The 16,224-nt window shown below is 44.9% G+C and overlaps 1 protein-coding gene across 21 annotated transcripts in view; it reads left to right on the forward strand.

The window, feature by feature from the left end:
- CAMK2G (calcium/calmodulin dependent protein kinase II gamma) overlaps nt 1–16,224 on the forward strand; it is a 176,901-nt gene that overhangs the window by 129,696 nt on the left and 30,981 nt on the right. For 12 of the 21 annotated variants that reach the window (XM_081913639.1, XM_081913628.1, XM_081913644.1 and 9 more), the window contains exons 13-14: nt 4,167–4,229; nt 10,942–10,982. In XM_081913639.1, coding sequence (XP_081769765.1) covers nt 4,167–4,229; nt 10,942–10,982 — 104 coding nt within the window. The remainder of the gene's footprint in view (nt 1–4,166; nt 4,230–10,941; nt 10,983–16,224) is intronic. The other 9 variants (XM_081913643.1, XM_081913629.1, XM_081913630.1 and 6 more) reach the window with 1 other exon arrangement.

A 16,224-nucleotide genomic window follows, 5' to 3' on the forward strand; every position in this document is an offset into this window, starting at 1 on the left:
CCCAGCTCCAATAAATAAATAAATAACCGCATTTTCCGCTCCATAGGACGCACTTTTTCCCTCTTAAAAACTAAGGGGGAAAGTCTGTGCATCCTATGGAGCAAATGCAGGGGGGGGCAGGCAGGCAGGAAAAGCCCCCAAGAGCCGCACACAAGCTTTGCGTGGCTCTTGCGGGCCTTTCCCCAGGAGGGAGAAGGGACTGCCACTCCCCAACCCGTTCTGGGGTCGGGGGAAGCTCGGACTTCCCCCGCCCCAGCCCCGCGGCTAAAAAGGAGAAGCCTGAAGCACCCGCAGCGCAGCGCTAACTGCCGCTGCACTCAGGGGGCTTCAGGCAGCTATCCGCAAGCCTTCAGAGTGCACCAGGAGTTCTCGCTGCACTCAGAAGGCTTGCGGATAGCCGTCTGAAGCCTGGAGAGCGAGAGGGGTCGGTGCACACCAATCCCTCTTGCTCTCCAGGCTTCGCTTCACTGGAGAGGTGCTGCACAGTTTTCCCTCTCTGCGCAGTGCCCCTTTAGCGAAGCGGGAGGAGAAATGGAAGGGGCTCCGTTTCTCCAGCCGCTTCGCTGAAGGGGCGCTGAGCAGAGAGGGGGAGAATTCTTGTTTTTCCTGTTCTCCCCCTCCCATGGTCCGGTGCGTCCTATAGAGCGAAAAATACGGCAGTCCCCCTCCAGAGCAGATTCTGGGGGTGTTCTCGGGTGGAGAGGAAGGGGCAAGTCATTGCGCAAGGGAAAGTCTTATTTGCTCGTGAGCGGACACAGTTGGATGCCACCCATGTTTGTGTGTGTATGCACATGCACCCATCCAACAAGTTAATAGTAATAATAATGATATTTATACCCTGCCCATCTGGCTTACAGCATATCTAAAAACATAATAAAAACACCAAGTGTTAAAAACCTCCCAGAATAGTAGTAGTAGTAGTAGTAGTAGTAGTAGTAGTAGTAATTTAAGCAAGTATTTTGTGTGAAACCCTTCTCTCTTCCCCCTCCCCTTTCCCCCAATCCCTCTTTTGTATTTCAAACCATGTGTTTTGGTTCTAAACTATTGGCCACCCATTCACCAGTACTTCTCCCTCTGATCTGAAGCTTTAGCGCTTTCATAGAGCGGAGAATGAAAGAGATCCTAGCCAGCCTGGACATTGCAACAGTGTTACCTCATCATGCAGCCAATGGAATATGGTGGTTATATGGCGGCCAAATCAGAATGAGGGCGCTGCTTCTTGCCCTCACTTCATTAAATAGGCTCAAGAGTCATCTCAGTCACACATAAAGACTGGCTCAAGATTCAGATGGCCATCTGTCATGGATGCTTTAGCTGAGATTTCTGCATTGCAGGGGATTCAACTAGACGGGGCTTAGGGTCCCTTCCAACTCTACGATTCTGTGATTCCTTGATGCTCCAGTCTTCAAGTAATTAATCTGCAAATGTGAACCACCTGTGAGACTGGACCTATGACACTGAATTTGTGTGTGTGTGTGTGTGTGAGAGAGAGAGAGAGAGAGAGAGAGAGCATGCACTCGAATAAATGCAGATATAGGTATATAAAATGTTGGGCAAGATAGCGAACGAACTAGTGACTAACTCATTAGTCTTCTGAATATGCAAGGCAGGAGGATTACTGTATTTTTCGCCCTATAGGACACACCGTCCCATAAGGCGCACCTAGTTTTTTTGGGGGGAAATAAAGGGGGGAATTATTTCCCCCCCAGGCGCGGGGCTGGGGCGGGGGAAGCCTGAGCTTCCCCCGACCCCAGCCCCCAAACAGGCAGCTCTCTGCAAGCCGTGGGAGCCCAGCGCTGGCTCCTGCTGCTTGCTGAGAGGTCCGCGAAGCCTGGGCGCACTGAGCTCAGCACGCGCAGGCTTCAGCATGCAGGCAACTCTCCGCAAGCAGCAGGAGCCCAGCACTGGGCTCCCGCTGCTTGCGGAGAGGTCCGCAAAGCCTGGAGAGCGAGAGGGGTTGGTGCGCACCGACCCCTCTCGCTCTCCAGGCTTCAGCGAGAGCCTGCATTCGCCCCATAGGACGCACACACATTTCCCCTTCATTTTTGGCGGGGAAAAAATGTGTCCTATAGGGCAAAAAATACGGTAGATTTGGGAAGGTGACTAGTCTTAATTTACTGAACCTGCTATCCATTCTCTATATATCTCTTCCTTTTGCAGACTGGTATAGAGTAGCTGAGATCTTGAGATGTGAGCACCAGGTTCCCCATTTCAAATCCCACCTCAGCCACAAACTCACTAGATGCCCTCAGGCACGATTCAATCCTTTGCACTCAAGGAGCTAATACTTCCTGATTTTACATGGCTTTTGTAAGGATCACTGAGATAACATCTGCGAAGTGCCTTGAATACTTGAAATGCATTGTATTAATGCTGTAGTCTTCTTCTCAGCGGGTTCCCGAAGAGCTTACCTGCTTAGTTTTGACTTTGAGGAAGAATGAGGTCTGGTCTTTCCTATAACTTAACGAGAAGACTGCCGGGGGTTGCCTGCCTCAGTTAGAACAGAGCTTTCCAAACTGTGTGTCGCGACACATTAGTGTGTCGGTTGCAGTGTGTAGGTGTGTTATGCAAATGCACCCCACACTCTTCCCGGGGCTGGAAAGGGGTTAGTTTAACCTCCGGTTTGCTAGTAAAACTTAATTACTCTGTCACGAAATGATGGGTGTCTAAGAAGTGTGTCACCAACATGAAAAGTTTGGAAAGCTCTGACTTAGAAAATGGTGCTGCTACATCCTCTTCTCTCCCCCCTCCTATAAGTCCTTGTTCTCAGGCATGTTTTACTATCCTGTCTTGCTTTTAGGTGGACGTTTGCCCTTCCTGAAGATCCACTAAGACACCCAAATACTCTGTTGGTCTCTTTTCTGAGTGGTGGCGTAGAATTGCATACTTTCTTCTTCCGTTTTGTTTGATATCATCCGGGTGGTTTAACCACATCTTAACTTTGTTTTCTCATTGACCATTTTATTAGGAAGGTGGTTTTAATACTGCATGCTATGTCTTGCAATGGCTGCACAGATGTGTAGGCTCACAGCCGCTCGGCTCTTTCATGATCTTTTTTGCTCCCGCTGAGCTAAGCTAAGGTTTGGCTTAATGTGTCAACCAAACCCAGGCTCATGGTTAAGCTGTCTCCTCGCTAACCACAAGCTGTAGCCAAGAACAGAACTTGGCTGTGGCTCGTGGTTAGAAAAGAACTTGGCTGCAGCTCGTGGTTAGTGAAAAGAGCTTAACCACAAGCTCTTAACCACACAAAGCAAAACCTTGGCTTAACTCGGCACATTGGAGCAGTAAAAAGGACTGAGGAGGCTGCAAAGTGTGCAGCCCTAGTAAGTCAGAATTTGCCTTACTGTTTTGTGTGAACCAGGCCTATGAGAAAACTCAGTAAATGCATATCAGAACTCTTGGAAGAGAAGTATCCAGACCCTCCCAGTGCATTTCAGTTTGGGAGGGGGTGCTTAAGAACCTTGAGTGCTGAAGAGACAAACTACCATCTTTCCACTCTGGAGAGCTGTGAGAAATGCTACTCTGGAAAACGTTCCTAATAAACTACAGCTCACACCATGTCTGTACTTCCCGTGCAAAGAATGTTGATTTCCCTATTACTGAACTTACTATTTTTTTTTTACTGAACACATGTTTGGCACACAGTGGCTGAAGATGCTGTGGTGTCTATGAACCCAGACGTACCGATTGCGTGTGTGATTTTTTTGGGGGAAATTCTCACAATTTGATCTTTCATAATAGAAGATGTTGCAATGACATTTGGATGCAAGTGTTTAGCACCCTCCGACTCCTCCCCCTTCTCCCCCAAAGCCTTTATTACTGCCTCTTTGATGTTAATGTCCCTCTTCTTTGACTTTGTCATCCCAGAACTCTGTATCTGAGAGCCTGTTTTATAAACACTGTTTACAGCTAAATCCTGCCATTTTCTGAACGCCGTTCCTGACGTCCAACCCTCTGTGCTGGATTCTGTAGTTCTATCTTAATGTTTTAAGGGGAATCAATTACCTTTTTTTTACCCCCTGTAATAGTGTGTTTCCCTTCTTCGATCCTTTCTTTCTTCCTACTTTTCCTTTCAAAACTAATTTACTTGCACCTTGCTCTCTCGTTGCTGTTGGGCCTTTTTGCTTCATTATGGCTCCTCCCACTGAATGATTGTGTCCAATCAGTTGGCAGGCAGAGCTCCGCCCCTGCTTCGGCCGCCATGAGTGCTGCCGGCCTGGCTGAGCAAGGTATGTGGCATGAGTCGTATATCCTGAGTGCCTGAACCTAGAGTTACCTATCCGCCTACCCTCCACCAACTCCACAACCAGTTAAAACCAGCATGCCAGTGTTTGTGAACCCAGTGAGAAGCCATCCATGCTTGCTGGCTGAGAAATGGGCATGTACTAAGGTATCCATCTAACCAAGAACCATAACCACATGGATTTTAAGTCTACTAACAAAGTATGCATGTTGGGTTCTTAACCCAGTCCTGCAATGAATCAGCACATGAGATTTGGAGGCAGGGATTGGTCGGATGTGGGGTTGCCAGTGCCTGCTGTTTGAAGGGGATTTCAGAAGGTGAGTGTATCTTAGAGTGAGGGGACCAAACATGCCAGCAAACTGGCTTGGCAAGGGTGGGGAAGCCGTTGTATAACGAAGCTTGATCCTAGCAAAGTGGCCTGCCACGTTACAGGAAGAAGAGATACAGGGTTGTACTGCAATTCATCCACACGGTTGGGTATCAAGGAATAGCTTTCAGAAGGTTAGAAAAGTTACAGTCTCTAGTTCAAAAATTGTGGTTCCGAACCATCTGTTTGGAGCACCTGTGGGTTTGAATGCAAAGGGGGAAGCAAATAGGACAAGAAAAGGGCCTCTTACAGTGGAGGAGATCATCAACATGCATGTTAAACTCCCTACACCTCCAGGACTAATGCTATCTGAGGTTTGTACCCTCTTCCACCAAAATCCCCAACAGCAGAGAGCAGCGTGCAGACACAAGTCTTCAGGCAGCTAAGGACTAATGTTCAGCCAAACTTGAGCCCCAAACCCATTACACTGCCTTAGGCTTAGAAGGAATGAATTGCTGAGCTGAAGCCAAGCCTCCACATAAACAGGGGCAGAAGTGGACCTAAGGACTTTCAGGCTGAAGTGCCAGACTCCCTGGGCTCCCCTCGCCTGCTAGGCTCCATGGATCCCTCAAAATGCCTGGGACCACATCCCTTGAGCTTCTTGGGACATAGGAATAGTCTTTCAGAGGCCTCATGCCTGTCAGCTGAGGAACTTGCAGGGTGGGGGACGGAAGGAAGGGGGAGGGAAGTCATCCTCACTGTGCCCTACTCCCCCACAAGTTCCTCACAGACCCCCATTTGTTCTACTTAATTTGCATGCTTGTTTCTGGGTGCACTATGCGTGTGGTGTTTCATGCAATATATATATATACACATAAAAATACAAATCACCTTGCAGAATTTAGACTTCTCACGATCCAGTGTTCCTGCCACAGAGTTCGGTGGGTGGGGAGTAGGGTTGTGCTTTTTGTGAGTGATTGGTGATAAGTACTTCAAGAAAGGAACCACTTCAAGAAAGGAACCTAGCAAAAGTAACTACCCAATTTCACTAATATGTTTTAGCCAATGTGCCGTAGGTGGGATGATGCCTAAGATCCAGGAGTGTGCAGGCAAGGAAATGAGAGGAAGTGGGGGACAGCCTCCGGTGCCCCATAAAAGGGGCCTTCCCCCTGGTTTGCTGTGACACTGGCAAAGTTTATTTCTCCTGCCTCTGTTGTTGGCACTCAGGCTTGCAGACTAACTGATAATTTCCCATGAATTAAACAAGAGGAAAAGGCAGAGGAACTCATCAGTCCCTCCAGGACTGCTTGGAAAATGTTTTGTCATTATACACCAAGTTATTTCTGCAACCATAAGGGCTTCCCATTTTCTCTCTCTGCCCATTAGTTTAAAACCAGGATGATCAGCCCGCCGGATAATATATACGGGAAGGGAAACTGTTCCCAAAATTGATACCAGCAGAGAACTTCAGGCATCATTAAAGATACTATATTTTTTTAAAAAATGAAACCTGTATCAGACTCTCTTAGATGAGTCAGATTTAGGGACCATAAAGATTAGAAATTTGGGGCTCTTGCTTTCATTGCGGCTACAGAATTTTTCACATACACGCTTTCGTGACGTCAAGTTTAGCAGAGTCTGCAAACTCTGGGTCACTCAACCCTATGCTAAAATTGTGAGTAAGCATTTTAATATATATATATTTTTTAAGCTTAAAATAGTTTCTCAAGGCAGAACCTGACCCAACATCACATGGGGAAGGGTTGAGAGGGGTCAAGAGTGGATGGCAATGTGTCCCATGTCTGGGAATCTGCAGAGCATGGATGCAAAAACATTTCTTTACCCGAAAGGGACCTCCCAGGCAGTTTTCCTGGGGTCGCCCCTGCTGTCGTCTTGTGCTGAGTTGTGTATTGTGCCCTGTGCTTTTGTTTTTTTGGGAGTCATCTTAAACCATGTCTTGTGCCTGTGTGTGGTGCTTCATCTGTGGGAATCCTACCTCCGCATTTCCAGTGTGTCGGCTGACACCTGCAGGCCACAACTCTGAATAAACATGCATCTTTGTCTTGTCTTGTCTTGTCTGCTTGGGATGTCTGCTCTTGTCACCGTGTTGTAAATTAATTTATAAAAGTCTCCCCCCAACCATCTTCTATTGCATGAGCTGCTTTAAATGAGTAGCAAATTTTTCTCTTCCTGCAGTGCTGGGCCAGTAACTGGATTTTTTTTCTGGGGCTGTGTGGGTGAAGCATGTGAACTGTGGAACATTCATTAGGGTCAGGATATGAGCAGATTTCCACAATTGTGTTCAAGCTAGCATTACCAGGCTTCCTGGCTGTCCTTTGCATCTCTTTGCAGTGCACAGTAGTTGCATAGAAAGTTTATTCCCACTGCTTCTCCTACCCAGCTATTTTTCTAGCCCCACTATAAACGCAGACTACTTATTTCCGTGTTAAGAGTTTCGGGGTGAGTGGGGAATTAACTAAATGCATTTTGCAGCCTGTTCACAATCTGTGATGGTCTATGACATTTGCTGCTCTTCCTATTCCCCCCCCCCCGCCCCCCATCCTTCTCCAAGCACTTGTGGGCATAGGGTTTTTTTCCAGGCATTGAGGAATTTGTGATACCTATCACCTTAAGGTAGCTCCAAGTGCTCTAGAACCATGCAAATACTTCCTTGCTTTCTGTGTGGTGGTGGGGTATACCGTATTTTTTGCTCTATAAGACTCACTTTTTCCCTCCTAAAAAGTAAGGGGAAATGTGTGTGCGTCTTATGGAATGAATGCAGGCTGCGCAGCTATCCCAGAAGCCAGAACAGCAAGAGGGATTGCTGCTTTCACTGCGCAGCGATCCCTCTTGCTGTTCTGGCTTCTGGGATTCAGAATATTTTTTTTTCTTGTTTTCCTCCTCCAAAAACTAGGTGTGTCTTGTGGTCTGGTGCGTCTTATAGAGCAAAAAATACGGTAATTTCTGACAGGGGCAAAAGGAAGATACGAGACAGGTAAGGAAGTGCCCTTTCTTGGTTTGTGATTTCCATTGTTTAAAGTGGGTTATGCAGAACAAAGCCGTAAGTTCTGTGTAACTATGCAGCATACTCTTTTCACTATTATTATTTCTTAAACCTTTGTCCTGCATTTCCCCCAGGGATGGAAGCAAATTCCAATAAGAAGCACTGTGTTTTCCTGTTACCTCTCCCTTGGTTCCCACCCCCTCCTTCATATTGTCTTCTGTTCCAGACCAAACTAGAACTCACACATCAGAATTTTGTGGCCTAACTCGATGTATGTCCACTTTGGGTGTGCCATGTGGTGTATAGTTTCTCTTTTTGCTTTTAACTCTCCTCTTGTCGAGACCTGTTTCGTATGTTCTGTTGGTGGCGTGATAGAACCTCAAACCCACTTCTGCATAACCAAGGCACCATGCTGTTTGTTGTTGCAAAGCCAGTGTAAGCAACGCATCGCGTGGACAGAGCAGCTTGTGTGGAAAGTGCTCACGTCAAAGTGGTTTTCCATGGCAGCTATGCTATCCATATTGCAAACGACACAGGCTGTAGTTGAGTAACCACCACCCCACCTCTTTAGCCTGGAAAGACTACCCAGAGACGAATTTTCTCTCGTGTTTGTCTCTGTATTCAGTACAACTGACCACATAAGGTGCTGCCTTTCCCCCCAATATGATAACTTCACAGGTGGGGAGAGATCAATATGAAATTTCTGACTCTTTCAGAAATGTGCTTGAGCACTTTGTCATCCAGCACGCAGCAGAGTTTTTGTGCGCTGCAGCTATAAACTGTAAAAAATAAATTCCAAGCATGAAGCATCAGTTTCATAGAGTGGAGTCAGGACTAATTACACAAGTGTAAAAAATTGATTTCAGTCCGTGCAGTAGGCCTCATTAGATTCATATAGGTGATGTCTCCTTCATGCTGACTCCACTGTTAACTAAGGCAGCTAACAGAGTTCCCTCTGTTCATTTGTAGCCCTGAATTTCCCATGAAATGTAGAGGAGTTCTTGGAGAAACTTGAGATAGTATGCCTTTGGGGCAAGTGAAACTTCCAAGTGTCTATGAATGTAGTTTATGAGGGTGGTGGTAGCTGGGTCTTTTATTTTTATTTTTTTACTTGTGTATAGAAAGTCAGAAGTTTTATGTTTCGTTTTTGTTTCTACATTTTTTTTACTCATGTAAATAGGGAAGTAAAGACACCTCCATTTTTTTTGTTCGTTTGTTTTCAAGGTGGGCACAACATTTCAGAGGAATTTCAACTTCCATACAAACCTGCCCATATTCAGGATAATCTGGGATTCAGGGTTTAAATTCCAAATTCAGCAAGCAGGAGATCTTAACCCTGCTGATTGGTCAGATTTCCTTAGCCTGATATGTGGGTTGCATAATATTTCTGTCCAAGTCTTGGGTTTAAAACCTCCTTAGGCACACAATAACTGTGTTGAGTGCAGTTCTGGGCCAAATTACCATGAGTTACATTTGTTTTATGCAAAACGTGGGCTTTAGGGAGTGCAATGAGTTCCTCTAACAGAAACCCTGCCACTGCCACTACCTCAGTGGCCTCTGCAAAGTCTATTTCGTACCTGTTTACAGCCCCAATATGTGCTACCTTACCACTACATGATCCCAACCACAGTTGCATAATGAACACAACGATATCCCAGTGCTGTATAGCAAATCAGATTTGGCTATATGAATTCCTCCCATAGCCCTTGCTAAAGGAAAGGGGGAGAAGAGGGAACACACGGCTAAGGCAACCAGGTTATATTTCGCTAACTTGCTTTACTAGAATCCTAGATTTGGGCAAGACCTCAAAGGCAACCCAATCCATTCCACTGCTGATGTAGGAATTTTCTGCTGCAGCACCCGTGACAGGTGACCATCTAGCTTCTATATAAAAATAGTTTTACAAGGAGGGACAAGGAAATGTTCATGAAGCCCACCCCATTTTTAGCCCAACCTGTTTTGAAACGTGTAGGAGATGCCAGAGAACCCAGAATTTGGCTCTCTTGGGATTTTAAAGCAGAAACTTAACTATGCTTTCATGGTGACCGCAAGGGCTAGTATTTTCACACTTTTAGAGATAAAGCGAATGTTCTCTGCCTGCCATTCTCTGCATTGTAAGACTTTGATCCGTGCTGCGGTCCCAGCCACGGAAATTTCACATCATGCTTTCGCCTTGACCCTATTCTTGTACCTTCATGTGGATGAGACCTAAGCAGTTTTTAAGAGGCATTAGCATAAATTTGCAACTCATTTGTCCTACCGTGTCCCTAGAACCCTTCACCAACTGCAGTGTACAGTTTGTGGGACAGTTCCTTTACGCCAATAGGCACCTGTTGAGTGAATTTGTTGGCCACAAAGTTGCAAGCAAATGCCGCTTTGCTGTTGTAAATGGATATGCTGAGTTGTTGTCCTTGGGCATGTATAGGTGGTCTCATGTGTGCATTGGGGGTCGCCCTGTATCCCTCTGCTACACATGCATCCGCAGTACATGTATACTTGTGTGTGACGTGTTTGTGTGTCTGCAAGCTAGTTGTTCGTTCAGACAAAGGTGACATGGCCTTGCCTTTCTGAAGGCGAAACAGGTAGCCTGAATCTTGCTTATAGTCGTCTCCCTTGCGTTCTCCCGCTTGGCAGCTCCCAGTGCTGCCTTGCTTCTGTTCCCCATTCCCCACCATGGAACGTGAGCCATCTTTTCCTGGTTCTTATTCCACGTGGATTCCCGCTGGTATATTGGATTGGTCAAAGCACTTGGAATTCCCAGGCGTTGACCACACCCATCGACTATTACTTTTTAATAGGTAATATCTATGCATGAGCCACTTCACAGGCAAAATTTCCTGCATGGAAATCATACGTGTATTTTGCCATGTGTACATGCAGCAGGAACTTGCAGCTGGTCAAGCCAACTTTTGAATTCATTGCACACAACAAAACTACATGTGAGATTCGAACTTTTAATTTAAAAAAAAAGTGCTGATGACTTCCGTGAAGAAAGTTTGCCTTGTGTGAAGCAGCCTTAACAACTGTATTCAAGGGGTAACGTTCAGCTTTTGGAATTTAAGAGATACCCCCCCATTTTTATTGTCACTGTTAACTTTGAATATTGAAGGGATGGGGCAAGCAATGAAAGTAAAAGATTTGAAACCAAACCTCAAGAGCTCTCAAGGCCTGTTTTACTAAGCAGTGTCTTTGGTGTGAATACCAGGCAGGTTGCATTTGTTGTTTTGAACAAGCAGGAGCCTGAGATAGATATGGCTTGGCCTTTAAAGCCATCCTAATTAGCAAGGAAAACTTTCTGCTAACACTCCCATAAGACTGAGTTGAAGGGCAAGGGAACAAGCGTTCACAAAAATGAAGCTTACTTGTGTCTCTTATTTCTCTCCGCAGCTGCCAAAAGCTTACTGAACAAGAAGTCTGATGGAGTAAAGGTAGGTTTTGGATTTTAGCCCACCCTCTTCCTTTCCAGTCTGTTGGACTAGAATTGCTGTCCTTGATCAAAGGCCCACAATCATTCCTGCACCAGAAAACAACTGTGCTTCTCCTCCTATGACTGTCTTCACCACTTTCCCACCTCAGTTCTGCTGTTTACTGTGTCATTGATCTTTCTTTCTCTCCTAAGCCAGGGTTGTGTAAAAGATAGACTGGGAACTGGCGGCAGATCCCTGGGTGATTTTGCAGTAGATCGACAAGGGTTTCTGACTCCCGACTGTTTAAATATAGCAACACAAAATGAGTTCCCACCCAAAATAGGGCACTGAGAAGAAACAAGCTAAATAGAGGTTATGTGTGAAAGTACTGTAACAGGTTATTTCCTGTTACTGAAAATAAATTCCTAGGCTCAGAATATGCTCAGAGGCATCCTTGTTCTTTAATTCTATCTGCTATGTCTTTCACTATGGTTTGGTGGATCTTTGGGTTCATAATAATAATAATAATAATAATAATAATAATAATAATAATATCTGGCAAGTTTGAAGTCTTCCCAGCCCTGCTCTACAGGTTCTGGAATTGATGTATGAGTGAGTTTATGTTTAAATATATAAATTAAAGTGGTATCAAAGATTTCAAATGCTATTAATTCACTGTGTCTCATTGTGGAGCTTAAAAAGAAGACGACGGTGATGTTGACATATTGGAGAATAAGAATCCATAAAATGAGATTAGTAAAGTGTTTGGACCCAGTACGTAATCCAGTTTCTGTAGTTGATCAGGGTTTTGTTGAGAACGGGTATACATTTTATTTATTAATTACTTTTATAAAAGATATTTATAAGCCACCAATTCATAAGGAAAACGTCAAAGTGGTTCGCAACAACTGTACATAAAACAATACCATAAAAACCATACCAAAAAAAGTTAAAATCAGATTACTGTTGTGGAAAGGTGCATAAGCCTAATGGGATAGGAAAGTTTTCATCAGATGCTTCAAAGTTGAAACAGGAGAAGCCTGCTGAACTTCTACTAGCAGAATATTCCACAGGACAGGGCTGACTCTAAAGGCTTGGTTCCTTGTTGTCAAATAGTCCTTGCCGACTCAAGAGGACAACCAGCAACATCGCTGGCAGATGATCCTAGTGATCAAGCTGGAATGTAAGGGGTCAGGCAATCCCTGAGCTACCCAGGATCTAATCTGTTCAGGGCTTCATAAATTAATACAAGATTTCATATTTTTCTCTACAACGAAGGACAAGAAGAATTCCTCCTGCATGTTTGTTTTTAATTAAGGCTTTTCTTATTTTCGAAGCAGCTGTTAGATTTTCTGACCCTTGCACTCATCAGATCAGCTCAAAAGAGGAGCCAACCAAATACAGAAATTAGCTTTACAGAACCATCTTCCTTTTGGGGGGGCGTAGGGAAGTGAAGTTCCATTTTCTTTGGGGATAGATGTCTCCCATGAAATTGCCTGAACCTCTGACCCCAAAGCTCCTTGCATGTGTGTGAAGAAGCCCGCCCTAACTGTACATGTTTTGCACATGTTTCCCAATTTTGACTCTATCCTGCTACCGCTAAATAGGCAGCGTTTCCTTCATTTCATCTCCACAGCTCATATGTAAGATACAGGAGCGTTGCTCCTGTTCCATACAAAGTGAAAGACATCACCCTAAAATGATACCTCTGTGATGTTCTAATGAATTCTTGACTATTGATTATTCTCTCCGTTTGCTTTTCCTGTGAGTATTTGTGTTGGCTGCAAGGAATTGTGGTTGTGCTTATCTCACAACAAGTGCAGCAAATGAACTGCATTCATTGGGATAATTAGTTTTTCTGTGGAATTTACCGTCCTGAATGCTGTTTCCAAATTAATTTCAGCCTTTCCCCCCTATAATCTCTGCTGGTAGTTTTAGCTCCTGCTGGGGAAAGAGGCAGGGAGATAGAATAGGATAAAGCTCCATAGTAATGAGGAGATAATTTAATGGTGTGTGATGTACTGTTCTAGGGAGGAAACTAGATGTTCACGGGTGTGATTTCTCTTAGAATTCCATTAATTTTCCTTTGTCTGTGGATTTCTTTGTTGTTCAGCTAGGACTCTGGGTTATGTGCTATCAATCTGGGCGTAGGAGCTGCCCAAAATAACGTATCGCTTAGAAGCTACTGCCATACCTTGGAAACCCAGGAACTGAACACAACAGATAACATACTAACAGGGTCTGTTCCACATGTTGCTAATCCTGTTCTTGTGAATAAGTTTACCCCATTAACTTATTTATCCTGGCTCGTTGCAATACTTCAGATGAACTAGAGAGAAGTGTGTGTGCTTTTGGCAAATTCTTTTTAGCTCTTGTAGAAATTTACTCTTCATCCTGTATAGTTGCAGAGAAAGCAAAGTAGCTAGTTTTACTCACAGTCTATTATTTCTGCTTTCTTCCATAAGTCTATACTGGGCAGCTTATAAAGTAACTTACCATGGAAGCCAACACTTGTTGAGCAAGGGATGAGAAAACCTGCCTCAGATGCGCTGGAGATGACAACCTAGAAATTCGAGTTTTAAAATGTCATATTGGAAAGGATATGTGAGCTGGTGTTGCACAGCAGCTAAGAGACTGGGTCATGAATCAATATGATATCAATCTAAATTGATGCATCCACTATGAACACATCACATGACTTTAGTCAAGCTACTTTCAGCTTCAGGATAATGCCAATTAATTCAACATGGTTGTTGTAAGGATTGTAACAGGACAAATTGTACGAAGCACTCTGAACATCTGAAAGCAACATATAAAACCATTATTGCATGTTTATAAACAATATATAGAAATGTGTTATTGTTGCTTTTAATAATAATCAAAGAAGGGGGAAACAGTTAATTCGCCCTATTTGAGGATAAAGGGGGGAAAGCAGCGGTTTTCTCCAGTGGCGTAGCGTGGGTTGTCAGCACCCGGGGCAAGGCAAGTAATTTGCGCCCCCTAACCCGTGGATTTGCACCCCCTAACCCTAACCCCCAGATGTTGCGCCCGGTGCGGCCGCCCCCCCTGCACCCCCCACGCTACGCCACTGGTTTTCTCTCAAGTGCGGATAGGACACACTGGCAGATGGGATGGCTTCTCCTCCAGGGTCGAAACTCATGACATCATCCAGAAGGAGGGGGCTCCTGCTAGCCCGGACCAGCCTCTCATCAGTGACAGAAGTCAAGGTGTGGAGAGCTCGCTTGTGGGTGGCGCTGTGGTCTAAACCACTGAGCCTCTTGGGCAGGAGTCAGCAACCTTTTTCAGCCGTGGGCCGGTCCACCATCGCTCAGACCATGTGGTGGGCCGGACTATATTTTGAAAAAAATAATAATGGACAAATTCCTATGCCTTACAAATAACCCAGAGATGCATTTTAAATAAAAGCACACATTCTACTAATGTAAAAACATGCTGATTCCCAGGCCGTCTGGGGGCCGGATTGAGAAGGCGATTGGGCTGCATCCAGCCCCGGGCCTTAGGTTGCCTACCCCTGCTCTTGGGCTTGCCAATCAGAAGATTGGCAGTTCGAATGCCTGCAATGGGGTGAGCTCCCGTTGCTCTGTCCCAGCTCCTGCCAACCTGTTTGAAAGCATGCCAGTGCAAATAGATAAATAGGTACCGCTGCAGTGGGAAGGTAAACGGCATTGCTGTGCGCTCTGGTTTCCATCTGTTGCACCAGAAGCTGATTAGTCATGCTGGCCACATGACCCGGAAAACTGTCAGTGGACAAACGCCGGCTCCCTCGGCCTGAAAGAGAGATGATTGCCGCAACCCCATAGTTGCCTTTGACTGGACTTAACCGTCTAGGGGCCCTTTACCTTTTTTTGGCCTTTTTAGGGTGTTCAGGTGCATGCACATGAACCATCCCACAGAATGCGCAGAGGAAGAATTTTGTTGCTTAAATTCCTTCACTTTTTCGGTGGAATGTGGGCAGTCTGCCTCACTCTTAGCTGGTTTGGAGTCGTGCACCCACGCGAGAGACTCGTTGACTCTTTGGGTATTACCTCTGTTCTGTATTGTGGTGTTTTGCTTTAAACTGTTATGGTTGGCAGCCTTCTCAGATATATAGTTGGTTACTTTTCTTGAAATTGTGTTCTGCATGGAGGGGTCTTCTTCTGGCACTGCTCTAGCATAGTTGAGGCATGCAGGAGCCAATTCATCCTGGATGATGTCATCAGTTTTCATCTTGCCTGCTCTTAGGCGGAGCCATCCCAAGTGTCAGACTAACCTCCTTCCACTAGGAAGAATTAGAATTTACAGGTAAGTGACAAAACCCCACTTTTTCATTTAGACGAAAGCCAGTTTAGGGTAAGTAATCCCTTGACTATAGGAGCAGTTCAGCCAATGAGACGTGATTCCTAGGGATGTATAGGAATCTCCTTCCTCAACGGAACATGATTTTCTGTGCTTCCTAAGTAATGGTAGTTCAGTCTTGGTGGTGTTTTATTTCATTTGTATCCCATCCTCTCTGTAAGCTGGGCAATGTGTAGTGTTTTATTCTTGAAACTAGCCCATGAAGTAGGTTCAGTTGAGAGGTGGTAACTGGGCCTAAGAGGGGCTTTGTGCATGACTCGGAAAATGAAGCCAGGGTTTCCCTACCATCCTGTCCACTATGTCATCCCTGAACTACTGAAAGTCAAGTCTTGTGGTCAGTTCTGGACATCCAGAAGGATGTGAATAAGCTGAAAAGGAATCAGAGGAGGGTGAATAAATCAATTGAGGAGATGCTTAGTAAGAACATTATTGGGGGTTTTTATGTTTTACAAGACTACAGAAGATAAAACGAGCAGTGGTCTTAAATCTCTGCATCAAGGGAGGGGATTAGCTTAAGTGTTAAGGAGAAAGCAGCTCTGCAATGACTTTCTGAGGCCTTTTCAAATAAAGGCTAAGGGGATCGTTTTGATATGGGAGATCTGTGTTGAGTCAGGGGGTTAAGTCAGGTAACACTTGGGTCTAGAACCCCTATATTTGTTAAGGAGAAACAGATGAAGAAAGGGTTTGCATTATTTACAATCTTTTTTAACTGAAATCATTGTAGTCTACCAGTAGTCTACCATCGTAGTCTGCCAGTGTGTCTTCAAAGTTACAAAGAGAGCAAATGCAGGATGCTTAAACAGTGAAGGTGTAATAAATAGATAGATAGATAGATAGATAGATAGATAGATAGATAGATGATAGATAGATAGATAGATGATAGATAGATAGATAGATAGATAGATAG

Source organism: Podarcis melisellensis (genome assembly GCF_964234715.1).
Source record: "Podarcis melisellensis genome assembly, chromosome: 5".
In the NCBI taxonomy this organism is placed as follows: Eukaryota; Metazoa; Chordata; class Lepidosauria; order Squamata; family Lacertidae; genus Podarcis; species Podarcis melisellensis.